The 17,114-nt window shown below is 39.5% G+C and overlaps 1 protein-coding gene across 5 annotated transcripts in view; it reads right to left on the reverse strand.

Moving 5' to 3' along the window:
- Positions 1-17,114, reverse strand: part of MAP7 (microtubule associated protein 7) — a 99,542-nt gene that overhangs the window by 14,967 nt on the left and 67,461 nt on the right. For 3 of the 5 annotated variants that reach the window (XM_030946170.1, XM_030946168.1, XM_030946167.1), the window contains 5 exons: positions 15,976-16,086; positions 10,161-10,274; positions 6,626-6,774; positions 4,071-4,180; positions 3,408-3,688 (listed from right to left, as the gene is read on the reverse strand). In XM_030946170.1, the coding sequence (XP_030802030.1) occupies positions 3,408-3,688; positions 4,071-4,180; positions 6,626-6,774; positions 10,161-10,274; positions 15,976-16,086 (765 nt within the window). The remainder of the gene's footprint in view (positions 1-3,407; positions 3,689-4,070; positions 4,181-6,625; positions 6,775-10,160; positions 10,275-15,975; positions 16,087-17,114) is intronic. The other 2 variants (XM_030946171.1, XM_030946169.1) reach the window with 1 other exon arrangement.

Here is a 17,114-nt window from a genome sequence, read left to right on the forward strand (position 1 = left end):
TTGGTTTTGCAGAATATGTGAAACCATCTGCAGCTGAAAGTGTAAGTCAAGTTTTCTGTCAGAACAAATGCTGACAGGTGCTTAACAGGAGTTATGCTGACTCAGCAAGTCCCTACCATCACATTACTTAAGCTTGCCCAGTTCTGTTTGAAGAGCAAAAATAAAACATTGTGAAGTTATATTTTATTCTGTATGATCATCCACATCTGAAGATCAGAGCCAGAATTTTTGGTGATAGTCAATTTTGGTGACTTGGTGATCTCAAACATCAACTGCCTGATGTGATTTGCACCAATGGTAGGACACCAGCTATCATCAGTTATACAGCTGCTCCAACCTGAGGCAACTCATGGAACACACCTTTTTAAATTTTGCCACTTCTGGTGAACTGTGGCTTGTGTTCAAATCTCAGTAATGCCTTCATATCAATTCTTTATTCAGGGCCAGCTTTGTCCATGTGGCAGAGAAGATATTACAGGTTTTTTTCATATTTCTGTAAGCTTGCCTGGCATTCTCTAGCACAGGTACAGAGTGACTTATCACCTTTCCTCTAGACACCAGGGACCATTACCAACGCACAAGCTAATGTTAGGAAGCATTCCCAGAGTAATTCCATCTGGTAATGCAGGCAAACATGGAGAGGGAAGACTTTGTACGGTCAATGAAATCAGATTCTGACCCAGTAATATATATGTAAAATAAGTCATAAGGAGCAGCAAGCAGATGATTATAAATCTGCATTTCTAACCATACACTGGGATGTGACAATTTTCCTAACCTCACTAACAACTTCTAAAGATTGGTCTCCTCCCTGATTCCCCCCTTCCTATACCTCATCATGTAAACAAACATAAATTCATTTGTTTTCTGTGCTGAATTCCCATCTGTTGACCACTCTGCTCTCCTCTTCTATCAGCTAAAAACTACAGAGGTCTTTCTATAACTGCTTCAGGGCTTTGACCATGAATTTAAATGATGCTTCTTCACCAGTCATTCAAAGAGTGCCAGTGCCTGTTCTCTAGCCTTGAGGTGAGCTGGCACAGTTTTGCCCTAGTGCAATGGAGCACTATTCTCTCACATTACCAAAACAGGTATTCAGCCCAACCCCAGGGAACAGTCCCGAGTTGGGCTAACCTCCAAGATGTAGCTGGGAACTTAGAAAATTCTGGGATGTTGAAATATAAAAAGGTAAGCAATTTGATCACTCTGAATCTTGGGAGCCATTTAGAGCCATGCTCTTAGTAGCCTTGGGGACAGAAGGTAAGAAAATGAGAGGCTGCAATTACAGCCTGGATCAGAAACATACCAGAGAGCCTTTGTAATTGTAAACAGTATAAATGACAGAGTTCCTGTACCTCAGCCCTTTTTAATTTACTAACACGGGCCAAGGCAGGGCTGTTGCTTTGAAGGGAGCACAGCTTTGTGCTGCTTGGAGCTCGCTTCTTGCCTCAGGCGCTGAAGTTGGCAGCATAACAAGCAGCTTAATGCACACCTGCCCTGCTGTCAGAACAGGTAACACCCAAAAGACCTTTAAAGCTTCACTGGCATTAGTAAAGTTGTGTATGAGATTTGCCTGCAAAAGCTTGAACAGCTTCACCAGCAATTGCTACCTGCTGACCTCCTGGCTTCTGCGAACACAGAGCCAGCAGGCAGCTGAGCCAGACCAGTGAAAGGCCAGTGTGTTACCTGTAGGGAATGAGCTGTATTCACCTGCAACACAGTCCCAGGAGAATCAGCAACATTCCTCTAGCCCCAAATGCTGTACTTGCATTCTCTAGATTCTAGAATTCTCTCTAGAATCTAGAACTCTAGAATTCTCTCTAGATTCTTGAATTCAACCAGTGACTAAGTTTTGGTAGCTAGAACCTCCATTGGCAGTACAAAGCCATCCTGTCACCTCATATGTAAAATCTGCCTGAGCTCTCCATCTTTGGTCCCAACCACCACCTCCTCTGGCTTTGGGAAAACACATTCAATTTGAAGGGCTGCTCACCGCTTTGACTATAGTACCCTTCTCTTTCATTTGTCTCCACTTTATACTCTTGTTTGTATTCTTTGATATGAATACAAACTGCTTGACTTTTGAATACCTTTATCACACATAACCTGTTTCAATATTAAGAGATCTTGACACAAACTCAAATATTGACAGATGCTGCAAAGAAGTGGAGCCTCTCTTCTTCCTGAACTAAACAGTCAAATAAGCATGATGGTTTTTCTGGTCGGCACCTTGTACCGGAGAGCTACAACTTGTAAACACTTGCAAAGTTATCTCAGTGCTATCTCTGAAATGGTCTTAAAAGGAAGTTTTCCTCTCAAAAGGAAGCAGGCAAAAGATAGCAATTAAATCTCCTTTGCATGCCCATGGCCAACAGATACATCCATTCACCCTTTTTGTGGGGTTGCACCTTCTGTAGTAGGACCTGGGTATCAGACAGGAACTACTGTAACAGGACTTAATAAAACACAAGAAATCAATTCACATGAGGTTTTTTTCACAGAACAGCCCCATACTATACCTGCTGCAGTTGAATGCAAGATTACTAATACTTAAAAGTGTTATCTGAAAGATACATACAGGCAAGTCTACGAATTTTAAGTTCAGAATCGTAACTAACCCAACTTGTCTATCCCAGTGGTCACACTGGACTTTCTGTCTCATCTACAAGACACCATTTATGCCATATTTAGAATGAACTAAATTGTCTGCTAGAAGAAACCTGTATTTTTTTCATTTTCAGATTTACCTTTTGCCCCTTCTACACTTTACAGTCTTTTTTTTTTTTGTGTGTGTACATCCTTTTCTGCATTGCTACTTTTCAAGGTTGGTAGGGTTTGGTGTGGGTTTCTTGTTCACTGGTTAACTATTTTTAATAACTCATTTTCCCTTAAAAATTCTCCCTATTCCTTTTTACTTTTCTCCTTGGTTCTTTGCATTCCACTGTATTCTGCTAATCTCTCCTGTGATATGGTTCTCTTTCAATATTATACACAAGCTAGCAGGGTTACCAGCACAAGTGCACTGTGTCTAGCAGAGCTGGACATTGTCACTGCTCACACACCTTATGTGATGGCTTCCTGTACCGTCTTCAGACCATTATTATTCTACTTCAACAGCTTGTAAAGAAGTTATGTTATGATATGGGGGACAAAATTCCTATCCAAAAGGGCAGAGAAGAGGCTTGTGAAGCCATACTGTGTGAGGCAGCTTGGCATGTTGTTTTCTCTTAGAAGCAGGAGGGCTTCAACCTGCCTACAATTTCCTCATGATGAACATATATCAGCAGGAGTGTTGCGAAGAATTCAGACTAACCTTTGACAGAAAAATACTGAAAGCTACATCATTTCAGAGAAAGGGAAGGAAAAATATAAAACATTCCTTAGCCTAAAGTAGGATGTCTCCTTACCTTGAGTTAGCTGTGCTTGGACAGTGAGCTGTTCCTGACTTGTGGCTTCTTCAGCACCTGCTGAAGTTCCTTTGCTCTCTTCTGTCCTCACCTCATTGGCCTTTTCAGCCTCCTTTTCTGGTCTTTTCTTCTCACCCTCTGGTTTGATCTCTTTTTTGACTGGCCGGATGTTGCCAGGAGAGGGAGGACGTGTCTGAGCAGAGGAAACTTTGGAGGAACCAGGTGGGGAAGTTATCTGCTTGGGTGTGCCAGGCAAAAAAGGCAAAGATTTTGACGCATGCCTGTGTAATCAAAGAGTGACAATGCTGGTTTCCACTTATATATCACTTCTACAACCATAGCAGCTAAAAATAAAACCACTTCTCTGTTTCTCTAGCAAGCAGGACTGCTAGCACAACTGATTTGGTTTCATGCAAAATGCCTCTCTCCAAGTCTCCAGATGTGTGAGCACAGAGCCCAGCCAGGAAGGAAGAGACCAAGTATTTTCCTTCCCCTTCTCCAGAGCAGTAGCAAGATTTTTTTAAAGCGGGACTGTCTTTCCTTTTTTTTTGCAGAGACAAAACATCTACATCATCAAATACATTTGCCCTGTTTCACATTTGATTAATAGAACAATCAGAGCTGCCTATAACTCATGTCCCGCTAAGCATGTACTTGACTTACCAAACTGGAGAGGGAGCTGATGATCTAGCTTTGAGGCTGGAAGTAAAATGACCTCCTTTAAAGTTGGCTGAGAAGCTGGATGACAAATGGTCCTTTTCTCTTTTGTCAGTCTATAGCTCAGCAAACAAAAAGACAAAGTCAAGCCAGAGTTCACACAGCTAAAGAAAGCAAAGCAAGCTTAGTTAAGGATGAGGAGTTGGGGGGCTGAGAAAAGCAGTGCTGAGTCAGTGGTTTCTACAGCTTGTTTAACAAGTTCCTTAATATAGCTCCTGTAACCTGAAACCATCTTTGTCAGTAGATGTGCATTTGACAACAAGAATCCTTCTTAACCATTCTCTCCTGTCCCAAAATGTAATGGACTAATTTGCAGAGGCTTATTTTTACACAGGCAAAACAATTACCTTTTATAGTTTGATCTTTGCTGACTGCCACAGAGTACATTCCACTGCTTCCCATAAACACAGGATTTCTTTCGAAGAAAAGACAAAACAAACTCCCCCTCCCCTTGGCTCATACTTGGTCACAGTCTTTCTATATAGCACAATATTTTGGATTCATGCTTACAAGTGAACACCACAGATGTCCTCAAAGCTTCCAAATATGGTACACCAGTTATCCTAGTCTTTCTTTTCTTGCATGATTTTACTGCACATAGTTTTTGCCATTGGTTCCTTATACATGATAGTGATTTTCTTTTTCCCTCTTTATTTTTAAAAAATAAAATCCTAAGTTGAGAAACATTTCTAGTAACTCAAACCAGAGCAGAAGGTAAGAAGAGCTACAACACAACTACTGCTTTAAGGGAATATATCAGAATGTAGGTATCTATACACTCCCTATATTTAAGCGTAGATGAAAAACTTCATTGTTTTGGTATAATAAGCTCAGACCCCAGGAGTCTGAAGAATAGGAATACTGGAAGTACACTGAGCTGCCACTCAGCCAGCATGATGCAGAGGCTGCTGCTCACCACCTTGGCTGGAGCTTAAACACAATCCCTGTGTCATGAGGCTTGAGAGCCTCACCTGCTGAAAGCTGTGCAATGCTTGTCCCCTGAACTGAAAGCCAGGTTAACAACTGGAAAAGACAGACTGAAAACAATTTCATGAGCACATGATGTGCTAAGTTATCAAAGTAAACACAACCAGAACAAATGCACTACAATGAACGTGAGTTTTGGCTCGCTAACAGTAACTCTCTATTGTAGCTACGTTATTAGTACTGAAAGCAGAGCATCAGAAAATTTTTCCTCATATCATAAAATAAAAAGCTGAATTCATACAGAAGTTTGCAGAAGCATAAAAGATTCTCCACATCACACAGGCTACTGGAAACACCTCTTAACTCACTCATTTTATATTAACAACAGTTTTATATCACCTCCTCCACCAAAAAGTAACAACATTTCTTCTTTTTAACTTAGAAAAAGAAAAGCCAAATCCCAAACCTCTTGCAATCAGAAAGACTTAAGAGGAAGAACCAACAGGCCATGCTCTATGCACATGCTAGGAAATTTCTCTAAAGATACATACTAAGGCTATGACTTAGCTTAAACTTCAGTATACTATCCCACTGCCTGAAAGATTAAGTAGAGGCTACGACTCATGGCACTTTGATTAACAGTGCTTCCAACAAGAATGGCAACAGCAGCACTGCCTCTTGACCTTCTGCCCATCAGGCCAAACGAAAATGCAAGCACCTCTTACACAATGTTTTGCAGAGATTACTTCAACTCTTCTCACACTCTAACTCAGGTTGTAGAGTACAAGAAAAATATAACTGCTCATGTTCAGCAAATGAATTTCAACTGGGTCTGATTGCATCCCACTGGCTTGGAGCACAGTCAACACGAGTTTGTTCTACTGTTTCGATTTTCCTAAAGCTCAGATCAGCCCTAGTACTGCTATTAAATCATTCAGAATGAACAGTGACCTGTGGAAAGCCTTGCTTATAAACCATGCTCCTAAACAAACTTCTTCCTTCCCCGTGAGGAAAAGTTTACTAGCCTTTCTTAGGTTCTGGTACCTAAGAAAGTACAGATGAAGTGAGAGTACTCTATGCACTTGTGGACAAAGACATGTGAGTGCATGCTTTTCCTCCCCTCTTTATTCTAGGGGCTCAGCTGAATTTGCTAGATGCCTCAAAAGACATCAAATTCTGGAACCTTTGTGGAAACAGCCTGCTGGGAAAAACAAGTTCCCCACTGAGGAAAAAATGGCAACACCATCTTGGGCCTTAAAAGGCAGCAAAGAATCCACTTGAGAACTGTGACTGCCTCAGTGCCTTGTGAGAAGCTAAGGCATCTACTCTGCAAACACAGGTGTTTGGAAAACATCAGTGCTTTTCCACACGGATTCTTTGGTGCATACTCAGGCTGCACCACCACATAACATAGCATGTTTCAGTTAAAATCCAGCCAACTATGACACAAACTGGAGAGGTGGGGATGGTGCAGAGGAGAGGAAGTATCCCTGCAGCTATTCCAGTCCTCACAACCAGTGCAGTCAGATGGTTATGGCATGGGACACCAAGGACACATTGGCTGCCAAGCTTACCCCTGCAAGGTGCGTTGTTCTCCGACGTCCAACGGCATCGGTGGAAGCATAAAGTTTTGCTCTTTCTCCTGAATTCCTGCAGTTCAGGGCCTTGTAGGACAGAGGGCTGAGGGGGCTGCAAGATGCTGAACGGGGACAAACGGGGATAACTACGGTGTTGGTTGGTTTTGTTATTTATTAGTTTTAATTACAGAGTAGCATTGGAGAATTGACAGAGGAAAGCCAGCAGGAACAGAAACGACCGAGAAAGACAGAAAAGAAAGAAGGTATTAATACACAGAGAAATGACTAAGTATCAAATCAGAACCATCATTTGACATGTTAGCTTGGCCACACATACAGTAAGGATGCAAGTTCAATAGGTGCTCATGCACTTTTCCATTTGTAAACTAATAGTTTCTTTCTAAAAAATTAAGAAATATGCCATGATACTGGGTAGTAGATAGTATTTTCCTGTTAAGCTTTTGTACAACTGGTGGTTCTGAAAAAGCAGTAGAAACAATCGCTGCTCTGACAGATTAGCTTAGTAGACACATTGAAACAACTTTCAATTACATTCAGAATAGAAAACAATCAAATGAAATCAGAATGCCTACGAACTGCATTGGAAGTGAAGAGAAATTAAAGGAGACATACACACAAAGATCAAAACCCATTAACAATACAAACGAGTTTCAACTAGGAAATCAATGAAATTGCAGTCTACAGCTCGCAGTAAGTGATATTTTTTTTAAATTCTTCCTTTTCGGAATATTTTAGCCCATTATATTTTTGATACTTCTAGAATAATAACTTACTCAAATACATTCTCAACAGCAAACTATTTTATGCATTAAAAAAAGCGGGCTGACAACAACAAACGAGCTTGGAAATTAGTTTTTGAGTAACCAGGATGGCAGCTTGTGTTGGTCTGCACAAGCAAAAAGACTATTACCAAAAGACCTGACAATAGCAGGTATCGGATATACAGTGCTCTGATTTTATCTTCAAAGAGAACTTTAACTGCAAATCATATCACAGGAAACTTCTTGCAGCAAAGTATTCTTGGACTTTCTCTTGATTTAACTGAAGGAGAAGATTGGGAAAAACTACATTATTAGTGCAAAGTTTTATTTTTCTGCTCCTGTTTGTCTCTTCTGGTCATTTAATTGAGTCTTAGCACAATTACTATCCAGCATGTCACTTGAGGACAAAATAGGGGCTCTATATAGTATCTTTCCTATTCCTTTTTTTTTTCTCCATGTCAAAGAAATTTACATCCTCTATTTCCTTAATGAAAAGCCAAACCAAATGAAACCAAACCAATATTTCTTGCCTGTATATCCCTCTCTGAGCACACTTGAAAGAATGCAGTTCCACATACAGTTAATTCTTCTAGTCTTACAAAAGTACAGCTGCTGCTACAGGAAGAGCTCATAGACTTAACAGTACTAATGCTGCAAATTCTCCTGTACCAAGAGATTAACATTATGAACAAAGAGTCTCATGTAAGTGTTACAGCAATGGCACTAATGCTTGCCTTATAGTTCATAGGGATTTATGTTTAATGAGGAATTATGACTAACTTAAAAACAAGCAAGAAACAAGAAAGCAGGGATTTTTGTTTGTGTTTTTATTTTGGTTGAGGGCATCTAAACCAGATAGGAGGCAGTGGCATGATGCTTTATATACCCCTTATCATTTATGTGGCTACTGCCCTGTGATTCAATTCTCCTTCTGCATGCTGATTATCTGAAGTTACCACCAAGGAAGTGGTAACTTCCAACACAAGTATTAAAAGAGAAACAGTTAATTTTCCTTTGTGAAGCTGCCAGACAATGCTTCAGGCAGCACTTCCAATGATTCATGTACTAACAGGATTACATCTATTCAGAGGAGCTTTTTGAAAGCTATTTACAACATATTTTGGTTTCGAAGGATTTATTTAAAAAAAGATCCAGATGTATTATTATGCTGGATATCCCTAATACCTCCTTAAAATTTAAGGACATGAGTACATATTTAACTCAGTTTGGATTTTTTACATTGCAATTTATTTTTACAGCCAAAGGGCAGGGTAATTTTCTAGGGAATAATGGCAGGCTGGGATGAGTGGAGTGTTCAGAGCACAGCTGTGAGCCACTGCCATCACTTGATCATTAATCTCCAGGAAGCATCCCATATAAAGGGACTGAAGTTATTGCTCCTGGAGAATAATACCTGGAAAACAATGAGCAGATGGATCTTCTGGTGGCATAGTTCCAGTTAGCACAGGCAAGGCTTTTCAGGGAAGTGCTTTAGACTGAACTGAAAAATCAGTCTTTCCTGCTTTTTGTAGCCTTTCTCAATATTCCACTCAGTTTAGATTTGGTTGTGCAGTATAAACAAAAGCAGTCATAAACAGGTTCATGCTTGCTCCAGGAAGGTAACCACTTACATGCAGCCTTATCAACTATTCCCTCATGAAGAGCTGAATTTCCAATATCCTTCTTCATAGGTGATATTAAGTATTAATTTTACAAGCTATTGCTTTTGAAGGGTAAAAAAGAATTCTGTGCTTGTTAATTCTACTATTTGCAGAATATCATCCACATTTTTGCTCCTACAGCACCACCCCTGTGGAAACGTACCACAGCTTAATTAGTTATAAGAGTTCTTAAGTGAAAGCTTCTTTAAAAGTAATCTTAGCAGATCTCTGTTCCTTCTTACCTTCTATGTTCTTTAATTAGAATAAAAATCCTGTCCACATCAGACAAGAAAGACTTGTCTCGACTTATAATAATATATTGCTGCACGTGCTGAGGGTGTAATGGTAAAGTTCCCAGTGGATGATTACAGAACATTCTATTATAAAACATCCTATGATAAAAGAAGAGGTAGCTGTCACCTGCCTAAAATACATGATAAGCAAGCATGCCCTGGTTGTATTTGGAATACAGTTTTGACTGGGCTTTCAATTACCACCTAGTGATATCATCACATTTCTGCACATTAATTTTCCCTCAGTGAGTACTATCAGGGAGCTGTTCTGGGGTTGGCAGACAACTTTACAATTATTATAACCTCACTAAACCTGCACATTTAACTTCATAGGTAATAAATGCACAGTAGCCAGGGCCTATCTTTATAAAAGTCTAAGTTTCTCCATGTGGGAAGTGCTCTGGTAGGGACTGAAACTCCTTTGCAGCAAGCAGCTCACAGCTTTAGCAGTGGATGTGCTAAATCAGCTCTTTCCAGCTAGGTGTGCGTTTCCTTAAACAGCCAAGGCCAGAGTGATGTTGTTGCCTGCATGTTTTGTATGTTATGTTTTTATTCATTTATTGCATTGATGAAGAGGCACAAGTAAGAAAGAGTTAGTAGGAGAAAGAGAAAGAGGCATAGCAAACAACTGTACAGGGAAGCTTTCATGCTGTCATGCACACTAACCACGGACGTTCAAGTTCATTCTGGGATGCCACCATACACCCATAATCAGATCAGTGACTTTACAGCATCCGGCAGGGAATCTGGAAAAATAAGTGTCTGAGACATGAAGCCTCTGCTGTTACAGGATTACCTGCATCTCCAGACAATGCAGCTGTGCTTTTACTCCGAGCCAGGAATGAGTGTGTGGGCGTCAGGAGCCTGCTAACGATGCTGCTCTCCCATGGGCTGAGCTGAAGACGGCGAGCTGAACATGCACCATACAAGCAAGATGTTAGATCAAACACTTCACAGATAACCACATGCTGCAGAGTGTTAGTACTCTTTCCTCACCACTGCATACCATGAAAATCTTGAAACTGTCCACAGTAGTTCAGTGTTTCGCATTTTATTATTACTCCTCTTTAGCAGAAGAATTCCTATAGAAATATGTACATCTGAACATTTAATTTATGTTACTGTCTGTGGCATTTATGGCAAATTGTTACCAAATGAGTACAGATACTCTGCACATCTGCCACATTCCACGTTAGGAATGACAGGATAATTTCCCTACTAGAGGAACACTTGCCACTCCTAAATATAGACTTCAACAGAGATGTTTGTGTCCCAAAGGCTTCCTACACTAAAGATATATAGTCTTCCAGTTACACTTAAACACCTTCCAAAGCTTTCCAGCCTACCTAGAAAAATGAAAGAAGGCTGCTCACTGCTATACAGAGAATTGTCTCAATGAGGTTTTATCAAAGCACTGCAAAAGGACAGTGTGCCTCAATTGCAGATATCAAGCTCAGCAACTGCAGTTGTCTCAGTAATAGGTGAAGCCACAGAAAACAGTATATATATTTGATCATTCATTCTCTGTCCACAGATCCTGCTAATGATCAGTTTGCAGGTAGAACACTTTTCAATAGTTGCTCTGTTTTGAAAGTGCAATACATGTTGACCTGGCTGCAATCACACTGCTACTTCGCTTTTCCCAGTGTTGTCTAATGCAAACATAGCTTGTCAATATAATCCTTTTATCTTATAAAGTTTCTTTACTTTTTTTTTTAATTTAAATTTATCGTGGCAAAGCATTAACCAGAAGAATCCTGTAAGTTACTTTCTGTATTGAATTGATATTTCTTTGATATTCCAATGCAACAAACTGTTTCATAATAACTATCACAAGCCAAAACATTCAACTACTTCCCAAAGTAATTCATTATAGTAAGCTTACACTATAGCAGTAATCTTGATATTGCAAGCAAAAGCAGGTCTTTTTACACCTCAGCATTCATTTACCTTAGTTTAGTGTTTACAGCAACAAAACTGCAGCTTGAATTTATGAGGCTCAATCTCTATAACATTAATTGAAGTGACTGGCTGTAACAAACTTGACATTCATTTGCATTTTTAAAGGAAGAAATCCATCACTTTTAATAGACATAAACTCTGAATCTGTCTTTAATCTACTCCTTGCTGAGCCCCATGAAAAGAGAGGCTGATCTCAATCTCCTCCTATGAAAATATAATTGCTTAATCTGCCCTCAGTGCTGTTTTGCACTTCTCAAATTGCTCCCTTAAATTCCAGTAATGCAATAAGGGGCATTACTATAGAAATATAGGACTCTCAAACACAGCAGGCTCTTTTCCTAACTGTCCTTTTACACAATGTACTATTGCCAGAGCTTTTTGGGATTAATGGCTCCATTCTGCAATGGTAGAGATCATACAGACACACAAAATACCCTACAGAGACCTCCATTACAGCACACATATTATCATTAAGCATGCAGTTTAACAATGAAGAAATCACAGAGCTACCATTAAACTGGATGCAGTAATGGCCAAGTCTTTGCTTCCTCTCATCTCCAGGCCCCATGCTCAGTATGATCACTGTTTAAAGCTACTGTTGCAAGACAACAGATTCTTTTTTGCGTACTCAGGCTTCAGTAGGTGAGGCTCACAGGTATGACTGTGGATGAGTTTGGAGAACTCTTCTACTGTAGTTTAACATAAGGATCACACAACTTCAGAAACAATCCTTGATATTTCAGGCCAGTAAACCAGTACTATATACACTATCCATTTTTCAGTATTTATCCTTACATAATAAGTGAATGTAACTATGTAAATACAGCCCTGTGGGGCAGCTGCAAGCCTTATGTCACTATATAAGCTTATATAAACTCCCAGAGATGAAATAATCTCAAGAGGACACAGCTAAGAGACTGATGATTTAGAACACCAATGTCTCACCTATCTCATATTCCTCGCCTTAAAGATGAGTATGGTTTAATTATCTTGGGCCCTAACTCAGGGGAAATTGTATCCACATCCTCTATTGGAAGCAATCCCGTGTCCACAGCATCCAACTGAAGCACTGAGGCAGTGTTTGTGTGTGAGCTAGTTGATATGCACAACAGTGAACTAAAACCAAAAACTTTCTTCTCCATATAAGCAATAGGCCCAGTTCGAGATGTCAAAATAGTTTTAGCAGGACCTTGGAGTGGAGTCACTCTGATTCTCTACAATGTGTTTAGATCAGAGTTTGTTCAGATGCACCTTGGCTTTGTGGGCCAGGGTCATCACATAATGAATTTTCCAAATGCACAGCTACCTGAAAGCATCACACTTCACACATTCAATACATATTTTAACAGATTAGCACCACCATTCACCTAGAACAGACAAACTTTCCCCCACTGGGTTCCAACTACAAGAGTATTAATATTAAATGCATTGAACAGCTTCAGTTTGATGCCCAAACCACACTGGAGCAAAACTGAATACCAAACAAAGAACATCCCAAAATAATAAGATCAACTTTAAGACAATGAGGTCAGGGATTTCTTTTCTTGCTCTTTTTAATACCTCAGGGTGATGTTTTCAAGATTTAGTCTTTCAAACCATCTGACAGACAAAGGGAAACAGTATTTTTTGTTCTCATGATGTGTTAAGCTATCACTCTAAGGGCTATTTCATAGAATTATAGAATGGTTTGGGTTGGAACGGATCTGAAGGATCATCAAGTTCCAACCTTCTTCTCATGGGCAGGGACACCTTCCATTAGATCAGGTTGCTCAAAGCCCCATCTATTTTGCCCTTGGGCATCCACAATTTCCATGGGCAACCTGTTCCACCTGCCTCCTCCAAGCTATCTCACCAGCCTAAGAGTGAAGATTTTCTTCCTAATATCCAATCTAAACCTTTCATTTTGAAGCAATTACCTCTTAGTCCTATTACAACATGTCTTTGTAAAAAGTCCTTCCCCAGCTCTCTTGGAAGACCCTTTTGCTGTAAAGTCTCCCTGGAGCCTTCTCTTCTCCAGCCTGAACAAGTCCAAGTCTCTCAGCTTTTATTGCTCCATTTTCACATAGGAAGCACATTTGTGATAGGCTTGCTGGTACAAGGAAGTACCCTTATCCCCAGCCACAATCAGGTTATTTTTAACAGATGAAAGATCTTTACAACCCAACTTGTAACTAAAAAACACACAAAGTTGCAGGGTGCTGGCAAAAGTAAATTGGTTACAATCACCTGTATTTGTCTTCAGGATATACAACCTGAATACTGGAAAGTTGTCTTAGCAGCAGCAGAATAATTTGCAAGTAAGCAAACAGCAGCATTTGATTAGCTGTAGGAACAGATGGGAGGCAGGGATTTAACAGGCCTTCTGATGAGCACCATGAAGGAGACTCTCATTGATAAATGTTGTGTTTGCTTATACACATACACAATATGGTGAAGAGTACGTAGGGGGAAACTGCTCTTTCTACAGGAAACAATACTGGAGCCCCTGAATGTCTTCTATAGTGGTTGCAGAAAACAGTGATGCAGTGATTGAGACAATCATCTGCTTGAAAGAAAAATCACTGCAGAGAAGGGGAGGAAAAAACTAGGGTGCAAGTTTTGCAAAACTTCAAGTATGTAACTCATACCTCATGAAAAGTAGTATCCCTTTGCTAAGCTCTCCTTAAAGAGCAGAACTGCCAAAATCTACTGGTCAACAGCAGTTTTCTCCAGTTGAATATGTGTTCATGTTCTGTTACAGTTTCAACTATTCACTAACTACAATAACATAAAAGCATAATGAGAAGCATGTTCTAGCTGCCCGATTGTACAATTGTGATAAAGAGCTATACAGTAATACAATGCTTGAAATGGCAGCAACCAGTCTTGTAGCCAATTAGTTAATGAAAACTTTTGTCTTTTGCTGCATCAAAACAAAAAAACAAACCTGTCCTTCAGATGATAAAAAGGTGCTGCACAACAGATGACAAGTTGTTGTTGACAGCTATAAGCCACTTAGTAGGTAAGCTTATCATCCTTATCTCCAGCTCACTGTTTTGCAGGTAGGAGTCTGTATCACAGAGTGTGTTTGATTGGGTGCCCTCTGGAAGGTGAAATGGGGAGCAGGCAGTCACAGCCTTCCTTTAAGCACCCGCCTTAAGAGGTTGAGGCCACTGGAGAGACTAGTGGCACTTCTCCAGATACATGGCTCAACTAGATTTAGGTATCTGACTTTGCATGAGAAAAAGCATTTATAGCATTTGGATTTACTTTTTGTCTTGGAGCCTGAAAAAGTCACAAGAGACTCCTAAAGGGTTCTGTGCTGTTTTAGTAAAAATGCCAAGGAAAAATGCCTCAACATTTTAACAAATGGCCATCACTTCCATATTCCTTTTTTTCCCTACCATTAGACTGCCTAGTATTCTGTTTAAGTTCTCCTGAACTTGAAATGGGTGGCAGAAGCTAAAACACTGTGTTACAACCCATAAGAGACTGTCCTTCATACTTAATGCCTGCTGCTGTTCACCTGCCCACTTCACCAAAATCCTTCCTCAAAAAAAGTATCTGGCAAAGAACAGCAATCATTTGAAAAAAAATTACATACCTGAAAAGCTAATAAAGTTAAAACTGTCTGGATTTCAACATTTAGAGCAAGAAATGACTAGTGCTTAGGAACAAATTATTTCTTAGGTAATACTGTATTTTTCACAAGTTACCAGACTGGACTACTAGGTTTGCCCACTAAGATGAACATGGCTCATCCAATCAACCAGATACACACGTTTGCTCAAACTTGGAACTTGGTTAAGACACACAAATAATGACATCAAACCAGACAACACAACTAAAAAGTCCATTTAAAAAAAATTAAAAATAATTTTATGGATTGAAATGGGACAGAACTCAGTAGAGGACAAAAAAAATCCCTACCAAGTACTTTACTGTAAAGCTCTTTGCACAAGTTACACAAGAGACATTCTTTTATAAAACTTTTAAGCTCAATGCTTCAATCTCATAAGTCCTCAGAACAGCGGCAGAAATTCAGCTATGTTAATTTTTAAAAGCTTGATGGTTTGTCTTTTTTCAGACTTGTAAACACCAAAAATGTACACTGAAATGAAGCAATCTTTGAGAAATAACTGGACACAAAAAGTCAATAAACAGACAATATGAAAAACATCCACACCTCTTCCATAAAAATAACCAAAATGGCAATAAAATCAGAAAATGTAATAAAATAACTGCTTGAAAGCTTCATGCAACATGTTCTTAGACATTCAAGAGCTATTACTGAAAAAAAAGGAAAACAAAATAATGACAAAATGGTCTAATGCAAATAAAAGGTCACACATGATTGCATGCACTATGGAGTGATGTATTCTTTCAACAGTTGTACCTCATTTACTAAAAACCTGACAGAAGCACTGCTTTTATAATTTGCTAAAGTAGGATTGTTTAGGTAAGTTCTCTTGTTTTAAAAAACAAGAATTATTTTTTCTCACAGGAAAAAATGTTCAACCATTTACTTGTCACATTTGAAGTCTTTCCACTACCACTTAGATGAAGTACAGAAAACGACTTCAGAAGCTTGTTTTATGTGCAAAGTAATACATCAGTATAGAACATTCTTTCTTGCTCCTCTTTTAATGCTTTTTTCTTCAAAACTGTACCTCTGTCTGGAGAATTTAGTAATGTTGCAGATGAGGAGGAGAGCCGCTTGTTTATGACTGGATCAACATGTTTCGAAAGGTTCATTGTTGAAACAGACCGCCTGTCTCGATCTAAAACAAATGGAGATAATGCTAATTGACAGCCCACATGCAATAGTGCAAGTTCCTAGCTCACTAGTGGGAGGAGGAAAAAGGACTAGGTCACTCCTGCTCTACCACAAGAACTTCCAAAATAGAATGGATTTCTCAGCAGACGTACAGGTGACTCAAAGACTGGGCACAACACAATTTAAGCTTCAAATGTGTAAAATATTCTATTCATTATCACTCAGTGGGTTGCAATCTAGACTTTCAATATTGTCAGAAAATATTTGCTCACAAGTTACAATAGAAAGCTTCATGGAAGGACCAAGATGCTTGGAAACACAAAGTTATTCACTAAAAAACCACCCTGCCATCTGAACAAAAGGTGACAGGGCACGTTACTAGGCAGATGGTCAATATTGTGACAATGGCATGCTGAAAGATTAAGGGAACACTAGTGCACAAAGGAAGTGAGGGTAAGCACAAAAGAAATTAAAAGATTTAGTTAAAAATCCCACAGTTACGTGTAAGTTCTAAACCACCTACCAGAGTTATTTTCAGAGTGCTGAAAATCCAGCTCAGCACACACCTTAGCAGATATAAAAATCAACCTCTGTGGAAAGTACTTGTAACGCACCTACTTGGCATACATAACACGAAAAGTTTATAACTTGATTTCAGTTTCTCTACCTTTTAGAGCGAATTACATCATTTGCACAACTGCTGCAGTCAGCATCTGCGTCCTGCTGAGGGGGTGATGGTTACTTCAAGAATAGAGACTGCACACACTTTGTGCATATGTGTGCCACAGAAAGTTTGCTGTGTCCCTTCTTTTCTCTCTCTCAAGAAACACCTCAAACAAAAAGAGCTCCAAGCTCCGTGCTTCAACTACACATTCCCCATTACAAATTTGCATCTAAAAATCTGAGACCCAAAAGATGCTGTGAGAATCAATTCTGCTTTTGCTTACATTTTAGCATGTACTGAACCTCAGCACGACTCAGCAAAGCACTCAACCATGCTGAAATGCAATGAGGCTTGAGCCTATGCCTAAC

The sequence above is a fragment of the Camarhynchus parvulus genome, chromosome 3, assembly GCF_901933205.1.
Source record: "Camarhynchus parvulus chromosome 3, STF_HiC, whole genome shotgun sequence".
NCBI classification, from domain to species: Eukaryota; Metazoa; Chordata; class Aves; order Passeriformes; family Thraupidae; genus Camarhynchus; species Camarhynchus parvulus.